The sequence below is a fragment of the Hyperolius riggenbachi genome, chromosome 1 (genome assembly GCF_040937935.1).
Source record: "Hyperolius riggenbachi isolate aHypRig1 chromosome 1, aHypRig1.pri, whole genome shotgun sequence".
NCBI lineage: Eukaryota > Metazoa > Chordata > Amphibia > Anura > Hyperoliidae > Hyperolius > Hyperolius riggenbachi.
Genome location: NC_090646.1, coordinates 417,710,064 through 417,735,773, shown reverse-complemented (window position 1 = coordinate 417,735,773; position 25,710 = coordinate 417,710,064). Strand labels below are relative to the sequence as shown.

Below are 25,710 nucleotides of genomic sequence, written 5' to 3'. Positions count from 1 at the left end.
CCGGCTATGGTGCCCGATCACCGATTCCCCGCTGAAAAAGTGACAGCTTCTCTCGGAAGCTGCACTTTTTCTGGCTGTTACCTCCCCCATGCGTCTCTCTAAGCGTATGTTATGCTTAGAGTGACGTCATGTAAACTCATGGCCGCCATCCTATCTTGTGGCCAAAAAGTAATACTACAACTAAAAAAAAAAAAAAAAAAAAACACATTTACATTATAAACCTATTGTTTACATCCCACCCTCCCAAAACTACCCAAATAAAAGGTTTATAAAAAAAAAAAAGTGTAATTTACCTAAGGGTCTAAACTTTTTAAATATCAAAGATGAATTCTATTTTTTTTATTTTAAACTTGTAAATAGTGATAGATGCAAAACGGAAAAAATGCACCTTTATTTCCAAATAAAATATTGTCACCATACATTGTGATAGGGACATAATTTTAACGGTGTAATAACCGGGACATATGGGCAAATACAATACGTGAGTTTTAATTATGGAGGCATGTATTTTAAAACTATGGCTGAAAACTGAGAAATAATGTTTTTACATTTTTTTCTTATTCTTCCTGTTAAAATGCATTTACAGTAAAGTGGCTCTTAGCAAAATGTACCCCCCAAAGAAAGCCCAATTGGTGGCAGAAAAAAAACAAGATATAGATCAGTTCATTGTGATAAGTAGTGATAAAGTTATAGGCTAATGAATGTGAGATGAACATTTCTCAAGTGAAAACGACAGAACGCGAATGGGTTAACCACTTAGGCCTGGGACCCACTAGATTTTTTTTTTGGGGGGGGGGGGGGTAAGGGATTGCTTAGCTAGCAATTTCCCTAAACGCTCTGCCAATGTAAATGGGACAGATTCCACTAGAGTAGGGGTAGGGAACCTATGGCTCGGGAGCCAGATGAGGCTCTTTATGGCCAAAATCTGCCTCACAGACAAATCAGGTTGATTGACTAAGCTACACTGCTCAAGCAGTGCAGCTTAGTGTGGCAGTGCAAGTAAAATGTTCAAAGTCAGGCCCAGTGACTGTAGGACAAGATCCCTGCACTTTGATAGGCTCAATAGGCTGCCTGTCACTTGACAGGCAGCCTATTGGGCCAAAGTGCGGGGATCTTGTCCTACAAAGTGAATTAACCCCCAAGTCAGCTAGCTAATTGTATAAGCCGTTAGTATTTCTCCTGTCTGGCTCTCAGGAAACTTGCTGATGCTGCTGAAACCAAAGAGAAGCTGAAGACGTATCTGACACTTCCACTGCCTGGCAGATAAACTGTATATACATCACCATAGCAACAGGGACGTGAGCCCTCTACTGTACATGCGCACTGTCCTAGTTTGAAACCTATTGTATGGCTCTCAGGGAATTGCATTTTAAAATGTGGCATTTATGGCTCTCAGTCAAAAAGATCCCCGACCCTGCACTAGAGCGATAGCGATTAGTAAAATTGCAATAGCAGGGCATGCAGCATTTTGGGAGAATTTCTATTTTAATGATTTGTTACAAAGTGGCACCCTTACTGGTTTAACTGTACGTTGCTCCTAACATTTCAGTGGGAATACGAGAATCCTTTAAAAGAAAACCTGAACTGAAAATTAAAAAAGTCAAAATAAGCATACACAAGTCATACTTACCTTCCATGTAGTCTACTCAGTGTCTCTGTCCCGCGTCCTATTTGTTCACTGTGATCAAGGGAATTTTCCGTCCTGTTATGGGGTAATGGCCATTTTTAAAATGGAGCTTTCTGGTCAGCACACAGTTAAACTGTAACCTCGCCCACTTGAGCGGTAGGGAAACATGGACATTACCTGGTACATGAGTTTTCCTCAGCTATAACTGACAGCAACTGATATATTTCAGATCAGACAAAATAGAACTGGAAGGGATTGTTGTCAGAAGAAAATGGTGAGCTTCTGAGAGGAACCGATGGCAAGGTAACTATGTAATGTTCACTTGAAGTTACCTCATGTGTTTATTTTAAATATTTTACTCAGTACAGGTTCTCTTTAAGGGTGGTATGCCCACCAAAACCTTAGGGGCAACACTAGTTCCTCCAACTGTTAAGGGCACAGTAAGCTCATGCTCTGCATATATTTGCTGGTTATACTGGTAGTTTTCCCACACAAATTTTATGTTTTCATGCTATATTCCTCAGGAGTTTGAAGGCAATATACTTTCAACCAACATTCTGACAAACCATACATCCCCAAAGCTTTAGGGGATGGTTTAGTTTGTTCGCCTCCCACTTCATATTAGCCGTCTGCTGTGACATGTCTATGCATAAATCATTTGCATACATTATATGGCTGTATACCATACTGCTTGTATAGGCTCATTCTTTACCATTTGCTTTCTTTTTTGCCAAGTTACTTTATTGCATGATCTTTTGCATTAAAGGTGCAGTTTGCACATTTGAGCTACACAGTAGACATGCAAGCATAAAGCAGACCAAAAGCTCACTGTAGTGTTGAATATAGAAAAAAATAATTTTATATGCCATGGGCAGCACTCTCCTTGCAGTGCTGGGTACCCTTTTGGAATCCCAGCCAGTGTACTATTTGCATGGAGTTTGTGTGGGTTTCCTCCCATATCCCAAGAACATACCAGAAGTTAAATTGGCTAGCCTCTAAATTTGGCCCTAGACTGCAATGGCTATAGGACTATGGTAGGGATTAGCTTCTGAGCTCTGAGAGGCATAGCACCAAACATGGATAAATTGTGGTTACAGTGCAACAAAATGTAATCATTTATAAAGACGACATTAATGCCAGCATATTTCTTACCTTTGGCTTTTATTGCTTTTTCAAGATTTGCAACATCTGAACCAGGATTGAATCCACAAGTTTCCTTGAGTGTTGGTCCATGATGCTCAGCCTATGAAATAAGAAGCTTGCATCAGAATAGTAAAGCATTGGTGATAACCCTACTCCACCACAACAAATTGGAAGTTCAACTGTAAACTTATGCTGGTAAATATTTGCATAATGTGCACTGCCTATACCAGTGATGGCTAACCTTGGCACTCCAGCTGTGGTGGAACTACAAGTCCCATGAGGCATTGCAATACTCCAACAGCTCTAAGCACAACTCGGGGAGGCAGAGGCATGATGGGATTTGTAGTTTTGTCACAGCTGAAATGCCAAGGTTAGCCATCACTGGCCTATAAGCTGCCTTTGAGAAGGGTCGAGAACAGGGTTAAAAAAAAAATAAAAAATGTAAGAGTGAGTCGTACTTGTAAAAAAATGTACCTCTAATAAAAAAAAAGAAAAAAAAAAAAAGGAAACTTCAATGTTCTCTACAGCAGGGCTTTTCAACCCTGTCCTCAAGTACCACCAACAGTGCATGTTGTGGAAATCCATAGAAGTAGTTAATCAGCTCTGCTGAGACACTAACTATCCCACCTGTGAATGTTTGTAGTCATCTGCAAAACATGCACTGTTGGTGGTACTTCAGGACAGGGTTGGGAAGCCCTGCTCTAGAGGGTGTAGTGAATATGGTTTGAGACTCTCCCAAAGAAAAAAAAAAAAAAAACACCTTATGGTCACACCAAGACGTTGCGTTTTAGGGGACATTAAGGTCGCATAACATGCCCCTAACACAACGCATGGTGTGTTGAAGTTGGAGGTCAGATTGAGCCGTGTTATGCGGCTCTTGGTGCGCCGTTTATGTTCTATCCTGGGAAGTCTGGATCTTTTCAATGATTCGAATCATTAAAAAGATCTGGATCTTTGAACCGGATCATTTTACTAGGGAAGCAGGGGTGCAGCAGAGTGAGAGGTGCAGGAGAATGATGGCACATTGCGGGTGCTAATGGGGAAGGAAGAGATGCAGCAGGAAGATTGTGCACAGAAGCTGCAGTTCCTGTTTCTTCCAGACAGTGATGATCCGACTCAAAAAAAAGATCCGGATCAAAGATCCTAATTGTTCATGATCTGGACACCACTACAGTGCAGTGAATATTAAATTAGACATGTGGCTAGGAACAATAGCGGACTCTCCCCTTACTGAGCATGTGCAAACAGTCTAACGCGGCTAAAACCTCCTATAACTCACAGCATGCTGCACTTTCATTGAACGTGCAGCATTACACTAACGCAATGTGGGCACTGTGAACAGCCCATTGATTTTTCATTACTGGGAGTTGGGCTGCGTTACAGGCTGCTCTAACATGCGCCTGTAACGTCCCACTGTGAAAGCGGCCTAAGGGCTGGTGCACACCGAGCGGGTTTTTTGGCATTTTTACAGCCGCTTGTGGCTGAGGATACGCTTGGTTAATGCATTTCAATGGGGCGGTTCACACCAGAGCGGGAGGCGTTTTGCAGAAACTCATACACCCGGGCTGAGGTATTTTTGGATTGCAGAGGAGTTTCTGCCTCCAATGTTAAGTATAGGAAGAACGCAAACCGCTCTGAAAAATGGCAGTTCAGAGCGGTTTTGCAGGCGTTTGTTACAGCAGCTGTTCAGTAACAGCTTTACTGTAATATATGAAATCTACTACACAAAAATGCTACCCAAAACTGCAGAGTGCTAGCTAAAACGCTTCATAAAAGAAAAAAAAGCTTCAAAAACCACTAGCGTTTTGCAGATCTGCTAGCGGTTTTTGGTGTGCACCGAGCCTTAGAAAGTGCACAAAATACCTGAGAGTCAATGGTGACTTCATGGGACCCACTAGAAGCACTTTAGTTTTGCATGCCGATCAGCAAAGCACAATGCCAGTGGATCCCTATGGGCGTGGTCCAATTAGAAGTGTGGAGATCGCAAAATGCTGTTTGCAACATTTTGTAAGTGATCACATCAGTGGCTGCAGTAGCCAAATCACAACAGTGCCAGAGATCTCTGTAAGGGTCTTTTTCCACTAGCCTGCGATTTGCGATTTGCTTCTGACTGCAAATCGCAAGGTACATTAAAATAATGGAAACTGCAGCAGCAATTTCCATTAGTGCGATCTGATTACGATGCGATTTTGGTCAAATCGCAATAGTCGTCCTGCCGCGTTTTGTATGCGATTGAGCTGGACTATAATGAGTATAGTAGCGCAATCGCATGGTGGAAATTGTAACGCGATTGCGATCGTAATCGCGATCGCATTTCATAGTGGAAAAGAGCCCTAAGATCTAATCCAGTCAAGACTTGCATACGGAAAATTGGTCGTATCCGCCGGAAGTGACAGGACCCGGTACCGGCGATAAAGGAATCAGAGGATGGCGGCGTGGGAGCGATCCAGGCTTATGGGGCTGGAGGAAGTTCCATGTATAAAAGCTTTTCCTATTTTTTACTGTCCTTCCTCTCTGGTTCCCTTTAACCTCCTTGGCGGTAATCCCGAGCTGAGCTCGGGGTATGCCGCCAGAGGTCGCCGCTCAGGCCCTGCTGGGCCGATTTTCGTTCTGAAAAAAGCAGCACACGCAGCCGGCACTTTGCCAGCCGCGTGTGCTGCCCAATCGCCGCCGCTCCGCGGCGATCCGCCGCGTGCAGCGGCGAAAGAGGGTCAGCCCAGCCGGAACAAACAGTTCCGGCCGGCGCTAGGGGCTGGATCGGGCGGCTCTGACGTCAGGACGTCGACTGACGTCCATGATGTCACTCCGCTCGTCGCCATGGCGACGAGGAAAGCGAAACAAGATAGGCCGCTCATTGTGGCCTATCTTGTTACTTTCGATTGCCGGAGGCGATCGAAAGTACGCTTCCGGAGCGCCCTCTAGTGGGCTTTCATGCAGCCAACTTTCAGTTGGCTGCATGAAATTTTTTTTTTTATTTAAAAAAAACACATTGCAGCCTCCCTGGCAAAATAAACCGCCAGGGAGGTTAAAGGATGGGAATAAAATTTAGTCAAACTTTTTCAGTAGAAACATACATTATCTACATACAGTAAATCTGTACATCAGTCCTGAAAGGAGGGACAAATGGAGTGATTTGATGACTCCCAAAGAGGGGCTGTGACGTTGGCAGCTATGTTATCGGCTACCTCAGCCAATATTTATCTAGCATGTGTAGGAAACATGTCTGCTCTACCCACTTTGTTGCACTCACTTGCTGGATGCTGAAAAGTATAGAAATGCCTTCTAGGAGAAACATTTAGGCTGCTTTCACAGTGGGTCATTAAAGTCCCACGTTACAGCAGCCAGTAATGCAGCCTAACTCACAGCACTGTAAAATCAATGTGCTGTTCACAGTGCACACGTTGCGTTACATAGTAACGCAGCACGTTTAAACAAAGTGATGCATGCTGTATGTTACTCGGCTAAGCCACCTTAGACTTTGCACATGCTCAGTAATGTTGGAGGAGGTCTCCCCTCCTCCATGGCCAGCCACATGGCTAATATTCACTGCACTGTGGTGGCTCATGGTGGGACTGTAGTGTTGTCCGGATCATGAACGAATGAATCCTTCATTTGATCCGGATCTTTTTTGTGAGTCGAATCATCCGGACCACCACAATGAAAGATTTGGTTCACAGTGGATGTCTGGAAGAAACCAGAACATACAGAATGTATAGTGCAGGGAAAGTCCTGTCCTGCTAGTCATTTCACCCCCAGTCTGCTTCCCTAGTAAAATTCAAATTATTCGGTTCAAAGATCCAGATCTTTTCAATGATCCGAATCCTTAAAAAGCTGGACTTCCCATCAGTATCCTGGAGGGGCTGTTTGAGGTTTACAAAAGATTCTGTGAATGGATGCACTATGGTGGATTTAGTGAAGGCTTTTGGTTCCTTTGGCACCTTGTCTAAAACCTGGCATTTCTCCATATAGATGCTGGTGATTTTTAAACGTATAGAAAGCACATTGCAAGTAACCTACCCCTATTGGATCAGATCCTCCATCAGCCAGAAAGTTAGCTTGAGATAGGAATTGACTCATAAACGCCATTCTGATCTTAGTTCCTAAGCACACAGAAAAAAAAATAATAATTAGTTTTCACACTTCTCATAGAAAAACCATGTAAGCAATCCTTAAACTGCCCATTGGACAAAAGAATGCATTATTGAAATTGTACCTCTTAAGATATGTACATATGCATGACTAAAGTTGCCTGACAATGACTGCCTCAGCCGATAGTCAGGCGTGTACAGTAACCCGACCGCTGCCCCACAAGCCATCCGTTTTGCGGATCAACTCGGCTGAGCTGACAATTTTGTCAATGCCGCTGCCCCACATGATGTCATGCATGTGGCACTGTCGTCCTATAACCCCTTCCCCCCACGAATAACAGCAGAGCGCATCAGCTATACATCTGACTTTGCATTTGTGCAGCCCAGGACAGATGCCGAGGGATTGGGTCCTGCTCCGACAGCACAGGTGTGTACGCGGCTTTTAAGAAGGTACCAAAGCCCATCGGAAACGGTAAAGCAATTACAGGAATGCATGTAAGAGGGTTATTGCATGCACATAATGGCCTCAATTCACTAAGATCATGTTGGAGATAAGGCAAGAAAAAAAAAAAACGTACCTCCACACAGTAAGAGTTATCTTATCTTCATTCCTTACTTTACCTCCTCTGTAGTTATTTTCACACGCAGTTAATGAACAGCCTGTCTAACTCTGGAGTTATTTTAAGGATTAAAGAGTTTAACTTAAAGACAGAAGAGTTAACTTTAGGTTTGCCTGAGGTAAAATGTTTCCTGAATACTACATGCCTCATCACCATGGTGATAACTCTAGAAGAGTTATTAAAGACAGGAGATAAGCTTAGTGAATTGAGGCCAATGTCACCAGTGCTCTACAAACTGGATTGTATGGGAGGAGAGAGAACATTTAGAATAAAATTGGCCTCATACGATTGTATAATTGGTGGGAAGCCACCAGTTCACTAGCCTGAGTACAAAACACATGCAGAGAAACATTGTTGCAGCAACCTGTTGTGGGGATGTTTTTCTACAGCAGAAAATGGGGCACTTGTCATGAGAGGGTAAAACTGATGTGGCAAAATACTGCCAAACTCACAAGGAAAGTCTCCTGCCCTCTGACAGATGTGCAACAGGAAGAAGGCTCACCTTCTGTGGCCGGACAGGGGCGTAGCAATAGGGGGTGCAGAGGTTGCAACCACATCAGGGCCCTTGAGGAAGAGCCCCCCCCCCCCCCCAACTTCAGTGTTAGCCCTCTATTGGTCTTGTGCTCATTATCATTTCTATAGATACTTTGAATAGTGGTAATCATTAAACTGTTCCCCATCACCTTCTTGCACCTCTGACACTGTAGTTGCCATTGGCAGGTTTTGGTGCGCAGTATCAATTGTTACGTATAGAGTGCTTAGGGGGCCCCAATGTAAAACTTGCATCGGGGCCCACAGTTCCTTTGCTATGCCACTGTGGCCTGACTACCCAGTGGCTTGAGGAGAAAGGTGCATGTGCTTGCATGGTCTAGCCAAAGCCCAGACATGAACCATTTGAAAAGAATAACTTGAAAACTGAAGCAGGCTAAAGCTCAACACACACCATACAATCTTGGTTGTTCAATCTTACCACTTTCATGTAGTATAAGAGCTTATCCAATCATTCAAGGTATTTTCAATCTGTTGGCCCTTATACTACATAGATTTGGTAAATCAGTACAACCAAAATTGTATGGTGTGTGTTGAGCTTAACAGTCACCATTTAGTCTGCAACAGTTGTGTAAAGAGGGAAACTATTGCACAGTCAGATGCACAATGTTGGGTGAAAGGTCAGTAGAGAAGTATCCCAATAGCATAAAGCCTGTAAATAGAGTCAATGGCAGTTCTGCAAAGCAATGACATGGGGTGATCTTGCATCCCAGTGATAGCTTGGTTTTTCCTGAACCATTGCCATAGTATTCTCTCACATGGTTTTATGTTGCACTGACTAAACAGCTGGAAAAGCGTGCAAGTCATCATTTCAGACTGCAAATATGTGAATATCTGAAGAGGCAGTTTTTTTTTCTACCCACTGTAGGCTAATGAATGGAAATCCAGCGTCACCATATAGTCTAACATTAAAGACAAAGTTCATATGATGCATGTTTATCAGTCACTGATACACTAGCCCCAATTAGGTTTGTGAAGACAATTCCCAGCCAGAGGGAAAGGCAGAGTTAGGGCCTGTTTCCACTACACGCAGATTCTGCATGCAGAAAACTGACTAATGAATGTCTATGGGCCTGTTTCCACTGAACGCGATTTTTCTGATGCAGATTTCCCATAGGCCTTCATTGGAGTCAGTTTTCTGCATGCAGAATCTGCGTGTAGTGGAAACAGGCCCTAAGGCCTTGTTCACATATAAAATTGCAATTGCTGACGCCAGTATTTTGCAAGCAATTATTTTTATCGCCTCCCAGTGCTTATATGCACATTGCGATTTTTCTAAGTGCCTTTCAGGCATGGTCGGAAGAGCCCATTTCCGATTCTGCGGTAATTCTGCATACCGTCATAACGAATTTCTGCTACCGCTGCATTCTGGCGTAATTCCGCTACATTCCGGCGGAATTCCGCGGGTACATTTTCTGTAATTTTTAAACTGATTTCCGTAAATTTCGGAGGAATTACTCAGTCACTCATTTGAAACAGTTTTTGTATCTGAAATTTAAGATTTTTATCAATACTGTTGATAATAGTCTATTGTTAACCTCCTTAGCGGTAACCCCGTGTGTGACACGGGGTAAGCCGCCGGAGGGTGCCGCTCAGGCCCTGCTGGGCCGATTTACTTAATTTTTTTTTTGCTGGACGCAGCTAGCACTTTGCTAGCTGCGGCAGCACCCCGATCGCCGCCGCCGCGCGCCCGATCGCCGCTATCCGGTGCGGCGCGCGGCCCCCCCCCCCAGACCCCGAGCGCTGCCTGGCCAATCAGTGCCAGGCAGCGCCGAGGGGTGGATCGGGTCTCCCAATGACGTCCCGACGTCGGTGACGTCATCCCGCCCCGTCGCCATGGCGACGGGGGAAGCCCTCCAGGAAATCCCGTTCTTTGAACGGGATTTCCTGATCAGTGATCGCCGAAGGCGATCGAAGTGGGCGGGGGGATGCCGCTGAGCAGCGGCTATCATGTAGCGAGCCCTCGGCTCTCTACATGATAAAAAAAAAAAAAAAAAAAAAAAAAAAAATTTAAAAAAAACTGTTGCGCTTCCCCCTGGCGGTATTTTTCATACCGCCAAGGGGGTTAATAAAGTTGATTTGTATTTTTTAAAATTTGGCTAAAAAAAAAATACATTTCTTTTGTAATGCGGAGTGATTGGGTGGCACCCAGGCGGAAGTTTGCAGATGTCACTTCCAGCCAGGAGTTCCTGAGTGCATGTGGACGGCGATAGTGTAGAGAGTTACCAGGACAGGAGGAGTGACGTCAGCATCAGCAAGCATTTGCAAGTGATTTCACCAGCTGATCATGATTGGTCAACTAATTCTGCATCTCCTGATTGGTCAAAAAATTCAATTTCCGAATTCATGGTATGCCGCATATTCCGACTACCGTTTTGTAATTTCCGCATTACAATGCAGAACATCCAATTCCGGAAAATAAGCTTCCACAAAATTCTCGGAAGCTCATGCCTGGTGCCTTTGCAGAGCGATTAGTTTTCTCACTTTCTGACGCAAGTCAGGAAGTGAACTCAAACGGAAAATACAAATGTATTTTATTCATAGAAGCAAAGGGGGGGGGGGGGGGGGGAAGGAAGCTATACAAAGCGCTTTTTCAAGCGTTGAGATTTCCCTATACCATCCATTGAGGCAAACAACCACAAAAATGGTAAGGCAGCGCTTTGGTGAGCAGATCAAGATCGAACTGTTCATATGTGAACACTCTCATAGGGATACACTGCACAAGCACTCTAAAGCTGGCCACTAATGATCCAATCTTTTTCATCCAATCTTACCATTTCTATGTAATATAAGGTAACTGCCTGAAGTATCCATTTAGTATATTCACTTACTTTACCCTTATACTACATAGATTTGGTAAGATTGGATGAAAAAGATTGGAGCATTAGTGGCCACCATTAGGGTGAGTTTGAAAATCACTGGTGCTTAACCACTTGCCGACCAAGGGTGATTTGCCTGATCTGTGCTGCGTGGGCTCTCCAGCCCGCAGTACAGATCAGTATTATGCCAGGGCGATCAGACTTACCCCCTTTTTTCCCCACTAGGGGGATGTCCTGCCGGGGGGGGGGGGGTCTGATCGCCGCCGGCCATCTGCGTTTTGCGGGGGGGGGGGGCTCCTCAAAGCCCCCCTCCGCAGCCATCTCCGCCCTCTGCCTCCTTACCTCCCTCCCTCCGTAATGCGCAGGACGGTGTTCCGTCCTGCGCATTGAAGGATAGGCTTCCGCCTATCAGATGCCGGCGATCCCCGGCCAATCAGAGGCCGGGGATCGCCGATCTGCCCTACGGCGCTGCTGCGCAGCAGCGCCGTATGATGTAAACAGCAGGGATTTCTTCCCCGCGTGTTTACATTTTGCCGGCGAGCCGCGATCGGCGGCTGTTCACTGAGACACCCTCCGTGAACTGACATGGAAAGGCCGCTCGATCGAGCGGCCGTTTCCATGGTAACCCGCAGACGACCAGTTTACGCCAATCGGCGTTAGCTGGTCATCAAGAGGTTAAAATGCTGAAAATGCCCCTTAGTGTGAACAAGACCTCAACGTGTACATGTAAAAAGGGCACCAGAGGTAACTGCTGGTAGAAGATTGGTAAAATTACTGATGTTCTAGTGCTTAGGTAAATATTACCTATATTTCACTATTGTAATTCAGGACCCTTTATCCTAAGGATTTCCCCACACTCCTAACCTTAAATGGAACCTGAAACAAGCAGTATATGGAGGGCGCCATATTTATTTCCTTTTAACCACTTGAGGACCACAGTGTTAAACCCCCCCTAAAGACTAGGCTTTGTTAATTGGCCACTGCAGCTTTAAGGCCAAGCTGCAGGGCCGCACAGCAGAAGACTGAAGGCAGGGCGGGAGCACCGCCCCCGAGCAGGAGATGCACGCGCAGCCTGCACGCGATCTCCTGCAAAATGCAGCCCCAGGACTTGACGCCAATTGGTGTTAAGGGGCTGCCGCCACGACCATTGGCGTGGGTCGGTCTTTAAGTAGTTAAACAATACCAGTTGCCTGGCAGCCCTGCTGATCTATTTGGCCACAGCAGTGTCTGATTAACACCAGAAACAAGCATACAGCTAACCTTATCAGATCTGTGACAACATTGTCAAACATCTGATCTGCTGCATGCTTGTTCAGGGTCTATGGCTAATAGTATTAGAAGCAGAGAATCAGCAGGACAGCCAGGCAACTGGTATTTTTTATTAAAAAAAAAAAAAAAAAAGAGGAAATTATGGCAGCCTCAATATACCACACTTCTGATTTCCTTTAACTGCCAATATTTTCACCAAAATGGGTGGTAAAGTTAAAAACTTAGATCAGCAAGCTATAAATAGCAGCTAAAATCAGTTAAACAGCACCTATATAGGGTAAATAGCAAGCACCCAAATCACAGCTTTTAACATTGGCGCCAATTTGACAGGGTGCCTCCAGTGCCCCTTTTACCTGCTTTGTGGTAAACAGGTGGGACAGCAAGACTTGGCAACACTACTGCTGAAAGTTTAAAAACCAGCAGTCAATTGTGCAAACATCAGTGATCTATTAGCTATGCTTAACTAATGAAACCTCAACGGCTATCTTAATATATTTATGTTATAAACAAGTCATTTAACATACTAAGCTGACTCAATTTCAACAGAGCATGAACACTGCAGAGAACTCTCAAATATTCCACTTGATTCACATGAGGAATGCCTTGGCACAGTTCTCTGCTTGGTGACTGAGGTGGAAGTAAGGTGCGGCCAAATTCCAGTTTTGCAACTGTTTAGAGGCATGGAATATAGACGTCAGGAGACCTGTACAGAAACTGCATGTATACTTTCAGAAGTACTTCAAGGTTTACCACTTTTCTATAGCAGACAGAAACTACTGCTAGACAAGCGCTTACTTTATCTGTGCACACAGGGTTTGGAACTCGCACCTGCACAGTTGCAGTGCTGTTTGGGAGAACTTGCAGAAAACAGCACTGTTCAGGTATAGATTCCTGTGCAAGTTTTCTGCTGTGAGTAGCATTACTCTAGCCACCCGCATTCCTCTTATGCATGTGTTTGCATCCAAATTTGATAGAAACACCCCACACACACACACACACACACTCAAAATTGGATGCATGTACACAGAGGTTGATCTTCAACTCGGATCCTCTTACAGCCCAACATTCTAGCATAGAATCCCACTAAACCTCAACAAAACCTTGTCATGCTCCAGCCATGGGCAAGTGAGTCTGGAGTGGGCACGTGCAAGTAAGACCTGAGCATGAGCGGTAGAACAAAATGCTTATGCATGGAGGAAAAAAAAAAAAAAAAAAAAAAACACCATGCATGACCAGCATCATGTGACATGCTGGAATGTTCTGCCTGTGCCATGAGGATCATTGCTGGATGTGATTAGGAGACTTAAACCAAATGATAACCCATCAATTGCAAACTCAGGAAGGAAGAGTAATTTGGGCAACTTTGCCCAGTCCTGCTCTGGACCGAACAGAGGCTAAGGCCTTGTTCCCATTATAATTTGCAGGGGCTTTGCTAGGATCCTAAGAGATCTGGGGCATTTTTGGCCACTTCAGCGCAAAAAAAAAAAAAAAAAAAAAAAAAAAAAATAGGGGTGTGGCCATGGGTGGAGCCAAAATTACATAAACTTAGTGGTCTAAGTAGGCCTGCCCAGCAAGATGTTGGTTGAAGCTCCCCTCTCCTAAAAAAAAAAAAAAAACACATGCATGCTGGGTGTTGTGTGGGGCCATGCTGGGTACTGTGGTGTCTATGGGGCATACTGGGTCCCTCTATGGGGAATGCTGGGTGTTATGGAGACAGGTTTAAAAAAAAAAAAAAAAAGTAGAGTCTTCATAGGGAGCATGCATTGTTATGTGTCCTCACTTTTCCTTGGCACGTGCCACCGATCTTGGGGCTAGCAACACCCCTGATAATTTGCCTGCACAATCGCCAAGCAATTTGAGAGATTTTGAATACGGTTTTCTAAGCGCTTTTGAGTAGCGATTTTTTTTTTTACTTTCTGGCATCAGTCAGGAAGTAAACTTCTTGCCCAGGAAATGAATACATACAATGTATTTATCCACCATTACAAGCTTTAGAAGGGGGGGGGGGGGGGGGGGGAGAGATTGCTCTGTGAACACGCCTTTAACAAAACACAACAGACCCTTACCTAAGTAGAGGGGAACCTCCAGAAGCTTTCCACACCATCGTCACTGCCCAGGACCCTCTTGCAGATCACATTGCCGCTCCTCTATGCACAAGCACAGTTGTGACTATGCAGTAGCATGGAACTGCCTATGCGCGAGCGTCTCCAGCTTACTGTGCAGGTGTTGTCCTGGCGTATGACCACCCTCGTGCAAGGATTCGGAGCTTGGCCACATAATACAACATACCCAACAAGTTCTTATCAGATATGTTCCGGGGGTCCAGTGCAGCAGTGGTGAGGGACAGGAAGACATAGCCATTATTTAAGCACTGCCCATTTAAATGAATGAGCAGCATGGGCCCCATCTAGTGGCTGTTGCCAGCATGCAGCATATTTTATCCCCGCAGGGGACACGGAAAGCCTCAGCACCAACTCAACAGAAGACAGTGTCCATGTATTTGAATGGGCACTGCTTAAACAATGAACTCTGCAGCCATCATTACAGTGGACCTGAACTCTTGCACAGGACTGAGTGAAAACAGAAATACACCCTGTATGTATTTAAAGAGTTTAGCCTGTGTAATTACCCCAATTTGTGTGTAATCACTGATTACAATTTTATCTCCCTGTGTCACATGACTTCCTATGGCAGATAAGCCAATTTCAAAGAATGGGCTGTAAATGATATGTCTGCTTCCATGAATCAGGAAGTAGAAACAGTGCAGATTTTAGAATTTGTATCAGCTGTAACAAGGAAATGTTTTTGCCTCTTTCACAGTGCGACGTTAAAGTCGCATGTTCGAAAATGTTCCAACGCAGACTATCGCACAGCAATACAAAGTCTGTGCAACATTCACAGTGCACATGTTGCGTTGTGTAGCAATATTTAGAAAGTGCTGCATGCTGTGCGTTTAGCAATAAATTAGCTGTGTTGTGTGTTGCACATGCTCAGTAATTTATTTTTTTTAAATGTAGTGCATCAGCCGTTTTCATTCTACCAGTATGTGACGAAAACGGCGCACCAAGAGACACAACGTAGTACAAAACAACGTTTAATTTTATAACCTATATGCGCTGCGTTAGGGACATGTGAGACTTTCTAACGTCGCATTAAACGCAACATCCCACTGTGAAAGAGGCCTAAAGAATATTATGCTGTTGTGTATCTTTTAGCGCAGAGAGGAGTTCTGAATTCAGGTCCACTTTAAGCACCCATGTGAACCAGCCCTCATGCATCAGTAGGTAGTGTCTGAATCACCCACCTGAAAACCACGCAGCTCAGATTTTTGGCAGAAACATCTGATCTGTTCAGGGTCTATGGTTAAAAGTATTAGACAGCCAGGCATTTAAGATGAATTAAATCTGGTAGCCTCCATACCCCTCTCACTTTTTGAGCGCTTTTCTGAGCGCTGGCAAGTCATCAGCACTTTGAGCGAGAAAAGTAAAAAATCTCCCACTTAAAAAGTGGACCCAAATTAAAAATACAAGATTTCAGAGATAAAATCTATTTTCTAAATTATAAATAGCAGCCTTTTTTCAGCTGCATGACAAATAAAATATTTTACATTTAGGGCTCGTTTCCACTATAGCGAAACCGCATGCGGATTCGCATAGGCAATACAAGTGGATGGGATTGTTTTCACTTGTGCGTCGTGCGGGTGCGTTTTGGTGTGCGGGGAAAATCTGCACGGCCCAGCCATCAGATTTCGTGTGCGGCTGGAATGCGGACAATTCGCCCGCAATGCTTTTAATAGGGAAATTGCATGCGGCTTTGTCATGTGGTTTTCCCCGCGATTTCATATGTAATGTTATGGAAATTTACACAGGCAGTGACATGGTTAAATTCACTTGCTTCTTAGCCATGCGAAATCGCAAGGAAAACAGCATGCGGAAATGCATCCGCATGCGATTTTGTACATGGTGGAATTCAGGCGATTCCGCACCGCAACAGTGGAAACGAGCCCTTAATGGAGAAACCCCTCCCTTCCTTTCATATTGCCAGGACAGAAACTGTCAAACTGTAGGAATAGCAGGTGTCTGGCAAAGGAGGAATTGCTAATGGCTGCCACCTGTATAACCCTAGTTATGAAAAGAGAAGGGTGAAAAGCATGCACTGAAATGCTCCTAGGCTTGGAGTGTTTATCTTTGTATGTGTCAGTGGTGCAACTAAATATTTTGAAGTACAAAAATTTTTGGTTTGGGTCCGCTTTAAATTAAAATTGCGGTAAAGTTGCATAAAAATCTCCACAAGTGCATACATTTTTGTGCGTCCGTGATTTTACACGATCATGGCAATTTTTATGCAAGTGAATGGGAGTGATTTTTTTTTTTTTTTTTAAGAAAGCGCTTCGTGTGAGCCCTTCAGTTGTCCTATATGTATGGTGGCTAATCAAGAGCCCTATCGAGGGCCTATTCACACTGGGGAGCTTTCCATGCAATTTATGCCACGCTTTGAAAAGCACTAGTGTGGCAGCGATCAACGATTTGCAGTAATCAATGCATGCAACAGTTTGATGCAATCGTGGTTCAAATGTTAAAAATTGCATTATTGTATTGTTGTACAGTTAAAATTAAAAAAAATCTTTAGTCCCCAGTGTGAATGGGGCCTATCAGCCATTTCATGGAGCACAGACTCCCAAATTTATGCGATCAATAAAGTTGTAAAGAGCAGGCTTGCGCAAATCCGAATTCGGGAGATAGTTCTATCCGGATATCTCCCAGTAAAGCTGTTGGGGGGGGGGGGGGGGAGGTGTCAATCTTACCTGTATGATGTCTTTGGTCCGTCACTGGCGACTCCCACGATACGCTCCAAGCACTGCATTTGACGGTCACGTGACTACAAACACTTCCTCCTTCAACCCGAAAGGAGGAAGTGTTTGTAGTTACGTGACCGGCGCATGCGGCGCTTGGAGCGCATCATGGGAGGCGCCAGGGACAGACCGAAGAAGAAGTCACACAGGTAAGATTGACCTTTGGATTTGAGCTAGCCTGGTAAAGAGTACTGGCATGCCAAGAATTGCAGTCTAAATGTTATAGGGGAAATGGAGGCAGTGGCCTACCTACCATAGTGCTTCAGGTGCTCACAGCACCAGGTGCAGCCATGGCCAGGGGTGCCGCTGTGGTGCTCAGCCACTGTTCTTCCACCTAGGAGCTTTTTAAGTAGTTTGGGCATCATTCAGGAAAATAGCAGCAGGCAGTGCATGGAACTGTACTACTTCCTGCAATAGATGTAGCACCCCTACCCCTTCCTGTCCCATGGGCAATGTTGCTCCACGCTTGCTACACAGCCTGCAGTGAGTGAATGTGCAGAGCAGCAGGGTGAGTGGAGAGAATGATTGCTGTGCTGCAGCTGGGACATTAGCAGGGAGAGGTGGCAGGATGTGTTCGGTACTGCAGAAGTTGCCATGTGCACTGACTGCTGTAATACCTGAGTGCCATGGATATTGATTATTTATCCTGATCAGAGTAATTAATAATGCAGGGTAGTCTGCTGTTGCAGAAGCCAGTGATACAGGTGCTGACAAGCCAACTTCTGAAGTGAGCAGAGAAACAAGCTCCAGGCAATTTAGATTAGCATGATTGCAGGTAATCTTATGTGCCAACGTATAATACACTGGCCCGTCCTGATGTCATGCGACGCCCTGTTGCCATGGAGATGCAGGACATCAGCGAGCGAAGGGAGTTTAAAATCCCCTGGTGCCCGCTCACAACTTTGCAGGGAGGAAGGGGGTTGGAATTGGGGCCGGAGGTACCAAAGGCATGTGCCCACAGGCACCTGATGGAAAGGCAGCTCATCCCCATTCCTGAGTACCACCCTCCCTCCCTATGCAGAGTATAAATGAGTGGTTACTCACCCCGCTATTGGCATTCCATCTCCCTTCAGTCAGGGGCACCACTAGCTACTTAATACTAAGGTGCCTCTAGCGACCTAATACTTGGGGGCACCTCTAGCTACTTAATATTGAGGATACTTCTGGCTACCTAATACTAAGGGGCACCTGTAGCTACCTATGACGGGCAAGGGAAGGGAGAAGGGACAGCCAGCAAACTTGCAGTGCAGTTGGTGGGGGTTTGTAGGTTCATGGAGAGCCAAGTTTAAGGTGCCAGGAAATCCGTGCCTATAGGCTCCTGAGGTAAATCCGGGCCTGGTTAAAATTTAAGGAATGCGGCCCGCACAATGCGGCCTGTGCTGCGTGAAGTTTGCCCAGGCCTGAAACTTTGTGTCCATTTCCAGCCTACTTTGACACCCCTGATTTACATGAAACAAATTGTGCCAGTACCCACAGTACTAGGTTGTAGCTTCCTACACCCCCATGTACAGTAAAAAAAAAAAAAACTAGTGGGCACTTATACATTTAAAAATAGTGTTGAAAAATTATGGGGCAAGGTGGTGCCAGTAATCTTGTTACTAATGTTAACGGTTTAGGACGTTTCTAAAACGTTAGTAACAAGCTGTCATTTGTCATTATCAACACCCAGCATTTTTATAAATTACCTGCTCCTGGTGATCAGGTCACCTCCACTTCCTGGTTAGTTTGCAGGTGTTCTGCAGCCAGCCAATCACCATGTGGGGATTGAAACCACATAGAGATTGCAGATGTTCTGCACTCAAGCTAACCAGTAAGCTGATCTCCAGGAGCAGTTAAAGAGGAACTCCAGTAAACATTTTACTGTTGGCAGGTGATGTAGCTGCTGCATGGTTTTTGGCAGTTGGAAGCAGCTGTAAACAGCCATTTTCCACAATGCAACCAGGTTCACAGACAGGAAACTGCCAAAAGTTTGAACTTTTCTTGCGGGAGGAGTTTCACCACAATGTCATACAGCGCCCCCTGATGGTCTGTTTGTGAAAAGGAATAGATTTCTCATGTAGAAGGGGTTATCAGCTACTGATTGGGATAAAGTTCAATTTTTGGTCTGAGCTTCTCTTTAATGTATAGTAAAGCCCCTGCCTTTACCACCTGAACCCTCCCTCTACCTAAAGACCCATTTTTATCTGCACCAGTGGGCACACCCTCTACTAACAGCACATTCCAGCCTCTGCACACATTCAGAAGAAATGCCATTTACCTCAAGACAGGCACTGGGGCTCAGGATAGCAGAATTTTCACAAGATACCAGTGCAATTTGGAAGGGCTGCTTAGAATTAGTATATAATAATGAGCACTGCGCTCTTGGTTAATGTTCCATGAAAGTTTGCCACATTTTACAAGTCAGAAGAGGGTACATAGATTGACAACATGCTCTATTGCTTATGTGGTTAATTAATAACCCTATACAGACACTGCATCACCTGGATGGATGAACAAATGCCCATGAATAATTTAATACATAACTCAAAGGGAAAGAAGGAGTCACTTCATCTTCTGCCTCAGGCAAAGGAACATGGCACACCCTGGCCTCCACCCACAGAAATGATGGCTTGCAGAGCTAAATGAATTACTGCATTTTATAGCTTAAAAAGGTTCATAGTTTTCTATGATCTCTGCAAAGCTCGCAGAAAACAAAGGAACTACAAAAAACAAAACAAAAAAAACCCAGTTACACAACTAATTGAAAGAAAAATAGCACCTGACCACTTCTAAAACCTTTACTAATGAATTTACTCTAAAGACACACACACACACACACACACACACACACACACACACACACACACACACACACACACACACACACACACACACACACACACACACACACACACACACACACACACACACACACACACACACACACACACACACACACACACACACACACACACACACACACACACACACACACACACACACACACACACACACACACACACACACACACACACACACACAATCTTTGGAATCCAAATGATCTACAAACATTCAGCAGATTATAAAAAGTTTATAACAGACACAAAATGTGTTTGTCTCAATCTCCCAAATCCATCCAGGAAGGCATGTTCTGAAAATTGTTCTTTCCACAAGGGGTGTAGGAGATTGTCCTATATGGTCTCACCCATGTGCACGCTGAGCGAGCATGAAGAGGAGGAAGTCAATGAACTACAAAAGGGCTTTTGCATGAACTGATCATTCACATATGTACATTGTTAGATCAATCCATAATGGCAGGGAATACACAGTTTTTTTCTGCTCAATTCTCCACTTGATTGTCTTATCTTTCGCTCGGTTTTCTTATCTTTTGCTATTCACCTCTATCAGGAATCGAGCAGCAAAACGATGGAACGGGAGATTGTACATGTCGGAAATAAGATATCTTAACACATGCAGCAGATGAATTCCTAGTCTTCCTAAAGATGCTTGTCTCACATATGTATGAAGCTAGTTTGCAGAGTACACGAGGCAGTACATCCATTTCAAGCACTATATAGTATAACAGACAGATACACACAGAGAATGATAGGGCAGACAGACAACTAGATACACAGCATAGTGATAAAATCCACAGCACAGTGCTGTTTGAGGTTAGAGGGGCTAGCCTACTTCCACACTCAGGACAGAAAGTTGCCAGGCAAGCTACAGCCAAATAGCTGATACTTCTCCCTTTGCTGCAGAATAAGGAAACCTAGCTGTAGGACATGTCTGATCTACACATTTGGGCAGGGAATTCTGTGCTGATCTGTTAGAAATTCAACTAATGAAAAGAGCATAGCAAGCAGCACAGCTAGTACGCACCTTGGGCTGCTTCAGACAAGAGACTGCTAACAAGCTGTGTGAGCCAGGAGACTGGGAGGCTGGACGCCTGATTTTATGAGGAGCTTTATAGACCGCACCTAGCAACAGCACATAACTCTGAAACTGCTCTGATTGGTTGGCAAGCTAAAAGTTGTTTTAGGCAATTATGTGGAACTAGCAACAGATTACTTCCAACATGGAGATTTTCTGGCATTTACTGTACTTCACATAACAAAATAAACTATTTATTCTTGCTGACTTACAGCAGTGAGATTGCAGCAGTGAGGATCTCTGAGTACAATATACACCCCCGTAAAGATAAGAGCTTTTTTTTGTTTTGCTTTGCAAATAATGGTTTCTTATTTCTCTCAGGTTCTTACTGCACTCAGGTTTGGGGAGAGAACTTTTGCAAGACTGTTAACATTGCTAACACAGACTGATTGTACAATGCACTAATATAATATTAGTGGCAGTATTTATACTGTATTGCAGGGACGTTGCTAGGGTCTGAAGAGGTCTAGGGCACTTTTAAGCACTCCAGACGGAAAATGGGTGTGGCTATGCACCAGAGTGTAGTGTTGTCCGGATCATGAACGATTCGGATCTTTGATCCGAATCTATTTTATGAGTAGATCATCCGAATCATCAAAATGAGTGATTCGGATCGCAAAAGGGGCGGGGCCAGGAGCGACACGCCCCCTCCCAGCGGGCAGCGGGGTCCTGGAAGCAGAGCAGAGATGGATCGCTCTGTTGGAAGGGAGGCAGCCTTGCAGCCACAGGTAGATAAGAGAGAGGGGACATGGGTGCCACTGCCAGATATGTAGAGCACACATACTGGCTATAACGTGCTGCCCATTATAGGCTGGCTGTTCCGTAGTGCTGCACAGTGATCACATTGGAAGCTTTTGGCTCAGTAACTTTGCAGACAGTGGGCTCTATTCATAAAAAAAGTTGTTGCGAGAAAACTCCTGGAGGGAAAATACCGCAGCGGTATTTTACACTTCTGGGTGGTCATTCAAAGAAATCTTGAAAGCTGCGATGCAAGAGCGAAGATCTCCCGCTGAAATCTGGCGGTAAGCTGTCGGAAGGCATGCGGAAACACTTCATCCGGCAGAGTCCCTCCGTGCACTGCTCTCTCTGGGAGGTCTGTCCCATTCACTTGTATGTAATCCGCAAAATCAGAGGAAGCGGTATTTCCCGTCCACATACCGCTTCCTCTCATCTTTATGAATGGCCATTTTGTTACTTTTTTCTAGATAAATCTAGAAAAATTTCTCGCTCTGCTGGGGGATTGTAGATTTTCATGCGGGAACAGCTTTTATGAATGCCCACTTTGCTAAACGGACGGGAAAATCCGCTGTTTTGAGCGGAAAACTTGCGGTAAGGTTTTATGAATAGAGCCCAGTGTGATTGAAAGGCAATATAATCCTCCTGCACTCGGCACTAAACAGCTGCACTTAGCTTCTGGGAATGCTTTCTTTCACTGTGCGACCTTTTCTTTCAAAGTGTACAGATGAACATATAGGTGAAATATATGTAAAGCATATGACTTCAGCATGTGGGTATTACGTGCAAACATTTCTGCTCTCTGCTCGTCCCTCCTCCCTTCCCTGTCCACTCCCTGCCCTCTGTCCATCTTCTCCCCTTCTCTGGGCTCTATTCATAAAACCTTCCCGCAAGTTTTCCGCTCAAAACAGCGGATTTTCCCGTCCATTTAGCAAAGTGGGCATTCAAAAAAGCTGTTCCCGCATGAAAATCTACAATCCCCCAGCAGAGCGAGAAATTTCCGCCTTCTCCAGTGTTTTTCTAGATTTATCTAGAAAAAAGTAACAAAATGGCCATTCATAAAGTTTAGAGGAAGCGGTATGTGGACGGGAAATACCGCTTCCTCTGATTTTGCGGATTACATACAAGTGAATGGGACAGACCTCCCAGAGAGAGCAGTGCACGGAGGGACTCTGCCGGCTGAAGTGTTTCCGCATGCCTTCCGACAGCTTACCGCCAGCTTTCAGCGGGAGATCTCCGCTCTTACATCGCAGCTTTCAAGATTTTTTTGAATGACCACCTAGAAGTGTAAAATACCGCTGCGGTATTTTCCCTCCAGGAGTTTTCTCGCAACAACTTTTTTATGAATAGAGCCCACAGTGGGCTCTATTCATAAAAAAGTTGTTGCGAGAAAACTCCTGGAGGGAAAATACCGCAGCGGTATTTTACACTTCTGGGTGGTCATTCAAAGAAATCTTGAAAGCTGCGATGCAAGAGCGGAGATCTCCCGCTGAAATCTGGCGGTAAGCTGTCGGAAGGCATGCGGAAACACTTCATCCGGCAGAGTCCCTCCGTGCACTGCTCTCTCTGGGAGGTCTGTCCCATTCACTTGTATGTAATCCGCAAAATCAGAGGAAGCGGTATTTCCCGTCCACATACCGCTTCCTCTCATCTTTATGAATGGCCATTTTGTTACTTTTTTCTAGATAAATCTAGAAAAACACTGGAGAAGGCGGAAATTTCTCGCTCTGCTGGGGGATTGTAGATTTTCATGCGGGAACAGCTTTTATGAATGCCCACTTTGCTAAATGGACGGGAAAATCCGCTGTTTTGAGCGGAAAACTTGCGGTAAGGTTTTATGAATAGAGCCCAGAGTGTCCACTCCCTCCCCCTCTCCTGTCCACAGACCTGTCCTGCTGTTTATTTCACCCCCGATTGCTTCCGGTAGTAAATGATCCGAGATTCGAATCAAAGATCCGGATCTCTTCAATGATCCGATTCGAATCATCCGGATCATTGAAAAGATCCGAACTTCCCATCTCTACCAGAGTGTGGGTGTAGTTAGAGATGCGAAGTTCGGATCTTTCCAATGATCCGGATGATTCGAATCGGATCATTGAAAAGATCCGGATCTTTGATCCGAATCTCGGATCATTTTACAAGGGAAGCATTCGGGGGTGAAATGACTAGCAGGACAGGAGAAGGGGAGGGGGGTGGACATATAGAGAAGGGGAGAAGATGGACAGAGGGCAGGGAGTGGACGGAGGAGGGAAGAGCAGAGAGCAGAAAAGTTTCCAATGTGTTCCCTGTGCACAACTACGGAACAGACAGCCTATAATGAGCAGCACGTTGCAGCCAGTATGTGTGCTCTACACATATCTGGCAGTGGCACCGATGTCCCCTCTCTCTCATCTACCTGTGGCTGTGCAAGGCCCGGGACGGATCTAGGGGGGGGCAAGCGGGTATCTTGCCCCAGGCGGGGTGTGTTGAATTCTTAAAAAGGCGGCAAAATGAATGGCAGTTTAGGCGCCAAAACCTGACCTTTAGGCGCCAAAACCTGACCTTGCCCCAGGCGCAACTTGGTCTTGATCCGCAAGGCTGCCTCCCCTTCAACAGAGCGATCCATCTCTGCTCTGCTTCCAGGACCCCGCTGCCAGCTGAGAGGGGGCGTGTCGCTCCTGGCCCCGCCCCCTTTGTGATCCGAATCACTCATTTTGATGATTCGGATGATTCGACTCACAAATCAGATTCGGATCAAAGATCCGAATCGTTCATGATCCGGACAACACTAGTAGTCATGGATGGATGGAGCCAAAATTACATGACCTTAACAGCGGTCTTAGTAGGCCTGCCCAGCAAAATACCCCCATAGAAGAACCACTGCTCCCTGCATGCCCCCATAAAGGCATCACAGTTCCCAGCATGGCACTACAGCACCCAGTATTAAACTGACCAGACATCCCGTTTTACCTGGGACATGTCCAAGGTTCAGTGTCCCCTGTCCCAGGCTGCAATGTGTCCCAGGATATGTCCCACTTTTGGCCGCTGGGTGTCCGAGGCGTGAGACTCTGGCCGCATGAAGAAATGTTTGCCTCATTTACTGTTTGCGGAGCCGGAGTAATCATTTTCTGCTGCATTTTATGTGTCAGAGGTAGCGGTAGTGGCATTCCATTTGTCGGAGGTAACGGTTATTGCAATTCATGTGACAGAGGTACTGGTTAGCTGTAGTTATTGTTTGATGAGACTGCATTTGAGACTTTGGGGTTATTGTTGCTACATTTCGCGTTTTGGGGGCTCATGATTATTAAATGGTATGCTAATACTGTAGCATCAGCAGCTTCTGCAGATTTTGTGCACAATCTAATCCCACCATAGTCATAGTCTAATGTCCTACAATATTATTATGTATTTATAAAGCACTAACATCTTCTGCAGCACTTTACAGGGTAACAGTAAAAAAGGGCGCAGGAGGCTAGTGGACAAATCGGGCGCCGCCATTCACTCCCATAATAAATATCGTTTACTGGGCGCCGAACGGGAAAAAAAGGGCGCCCGAGAATAATAACGTATAATAACGTTTTCCAAGGGCGCCCGAAGATTTTTAATGTTTTATAACTGCTTGTGATGATTTACGTTTCCTATTTCAATAAAACATTATTTTAAATGTTATCCCTTACTGTTTGTAAAACATTATTATTCATAAAATAAAGCGATCAGTACGTAACGTAAATTGTAATATATTTTATCCCTTACTGTTTCTAAAACATTATTCTACACACAATACAGTTATCACTAAGGAGGGTCTTAGGTTTAGGCACCACCAGGGGGGTCTTAGGTTTGGGCACCATCAGGGGGGTCTTAGGTTTAGGCACCATCAGGGGAGTCTTAGATTTAGGCACCATCAGGGGAGTCTTAGGTTTAGGCACCATCAGGGGGGGTCTTAGGTTTAGGCACCATCAGGGGAGTCTTAGGTTTAGGCACCACCAGGGGGGTCTTAGGGTTAGGCACCACCAGGGGGGTCTTAGGTTTAGGCACCACCAGGGGGGTCTTAGGTTTAGGCACCAATACGGGGGTCTAGGGGTTAGGGGTAGGTACAGGGAGGGTTACTTACTAATTA

The 25,710-nt window shown here is 45.0% G+C and overlaps 1 protein-coding gene across 1 annotated transcript in view; it reads right to left on the bottom strand.

Annotated features, from left to right (window-relative positions):
* LOC137518509 (annexin A1-like) overlaps positions 1-20,932 on the bottom strand; it is a 51,343-nt gene extending 30,411 nt beyond the window's left edge. Inside the window, 3 exon segments of the mRNA XM_068236471.1 lie at positions 2,780-2,870; positions 6,788-6,870; positions 20,829-20,932. Of these exon segments, the coding sequence (XP_068092572.1) occupies positions 2,780-2,870; positions 6,788-6,856 (160 nt within the window). The 5' untranslated portion in view covers positions 6,857-6,870; positions 20,829-20,932.
* Positions 20,933-25,710: the final 4,778 nt, after the last annotated feature.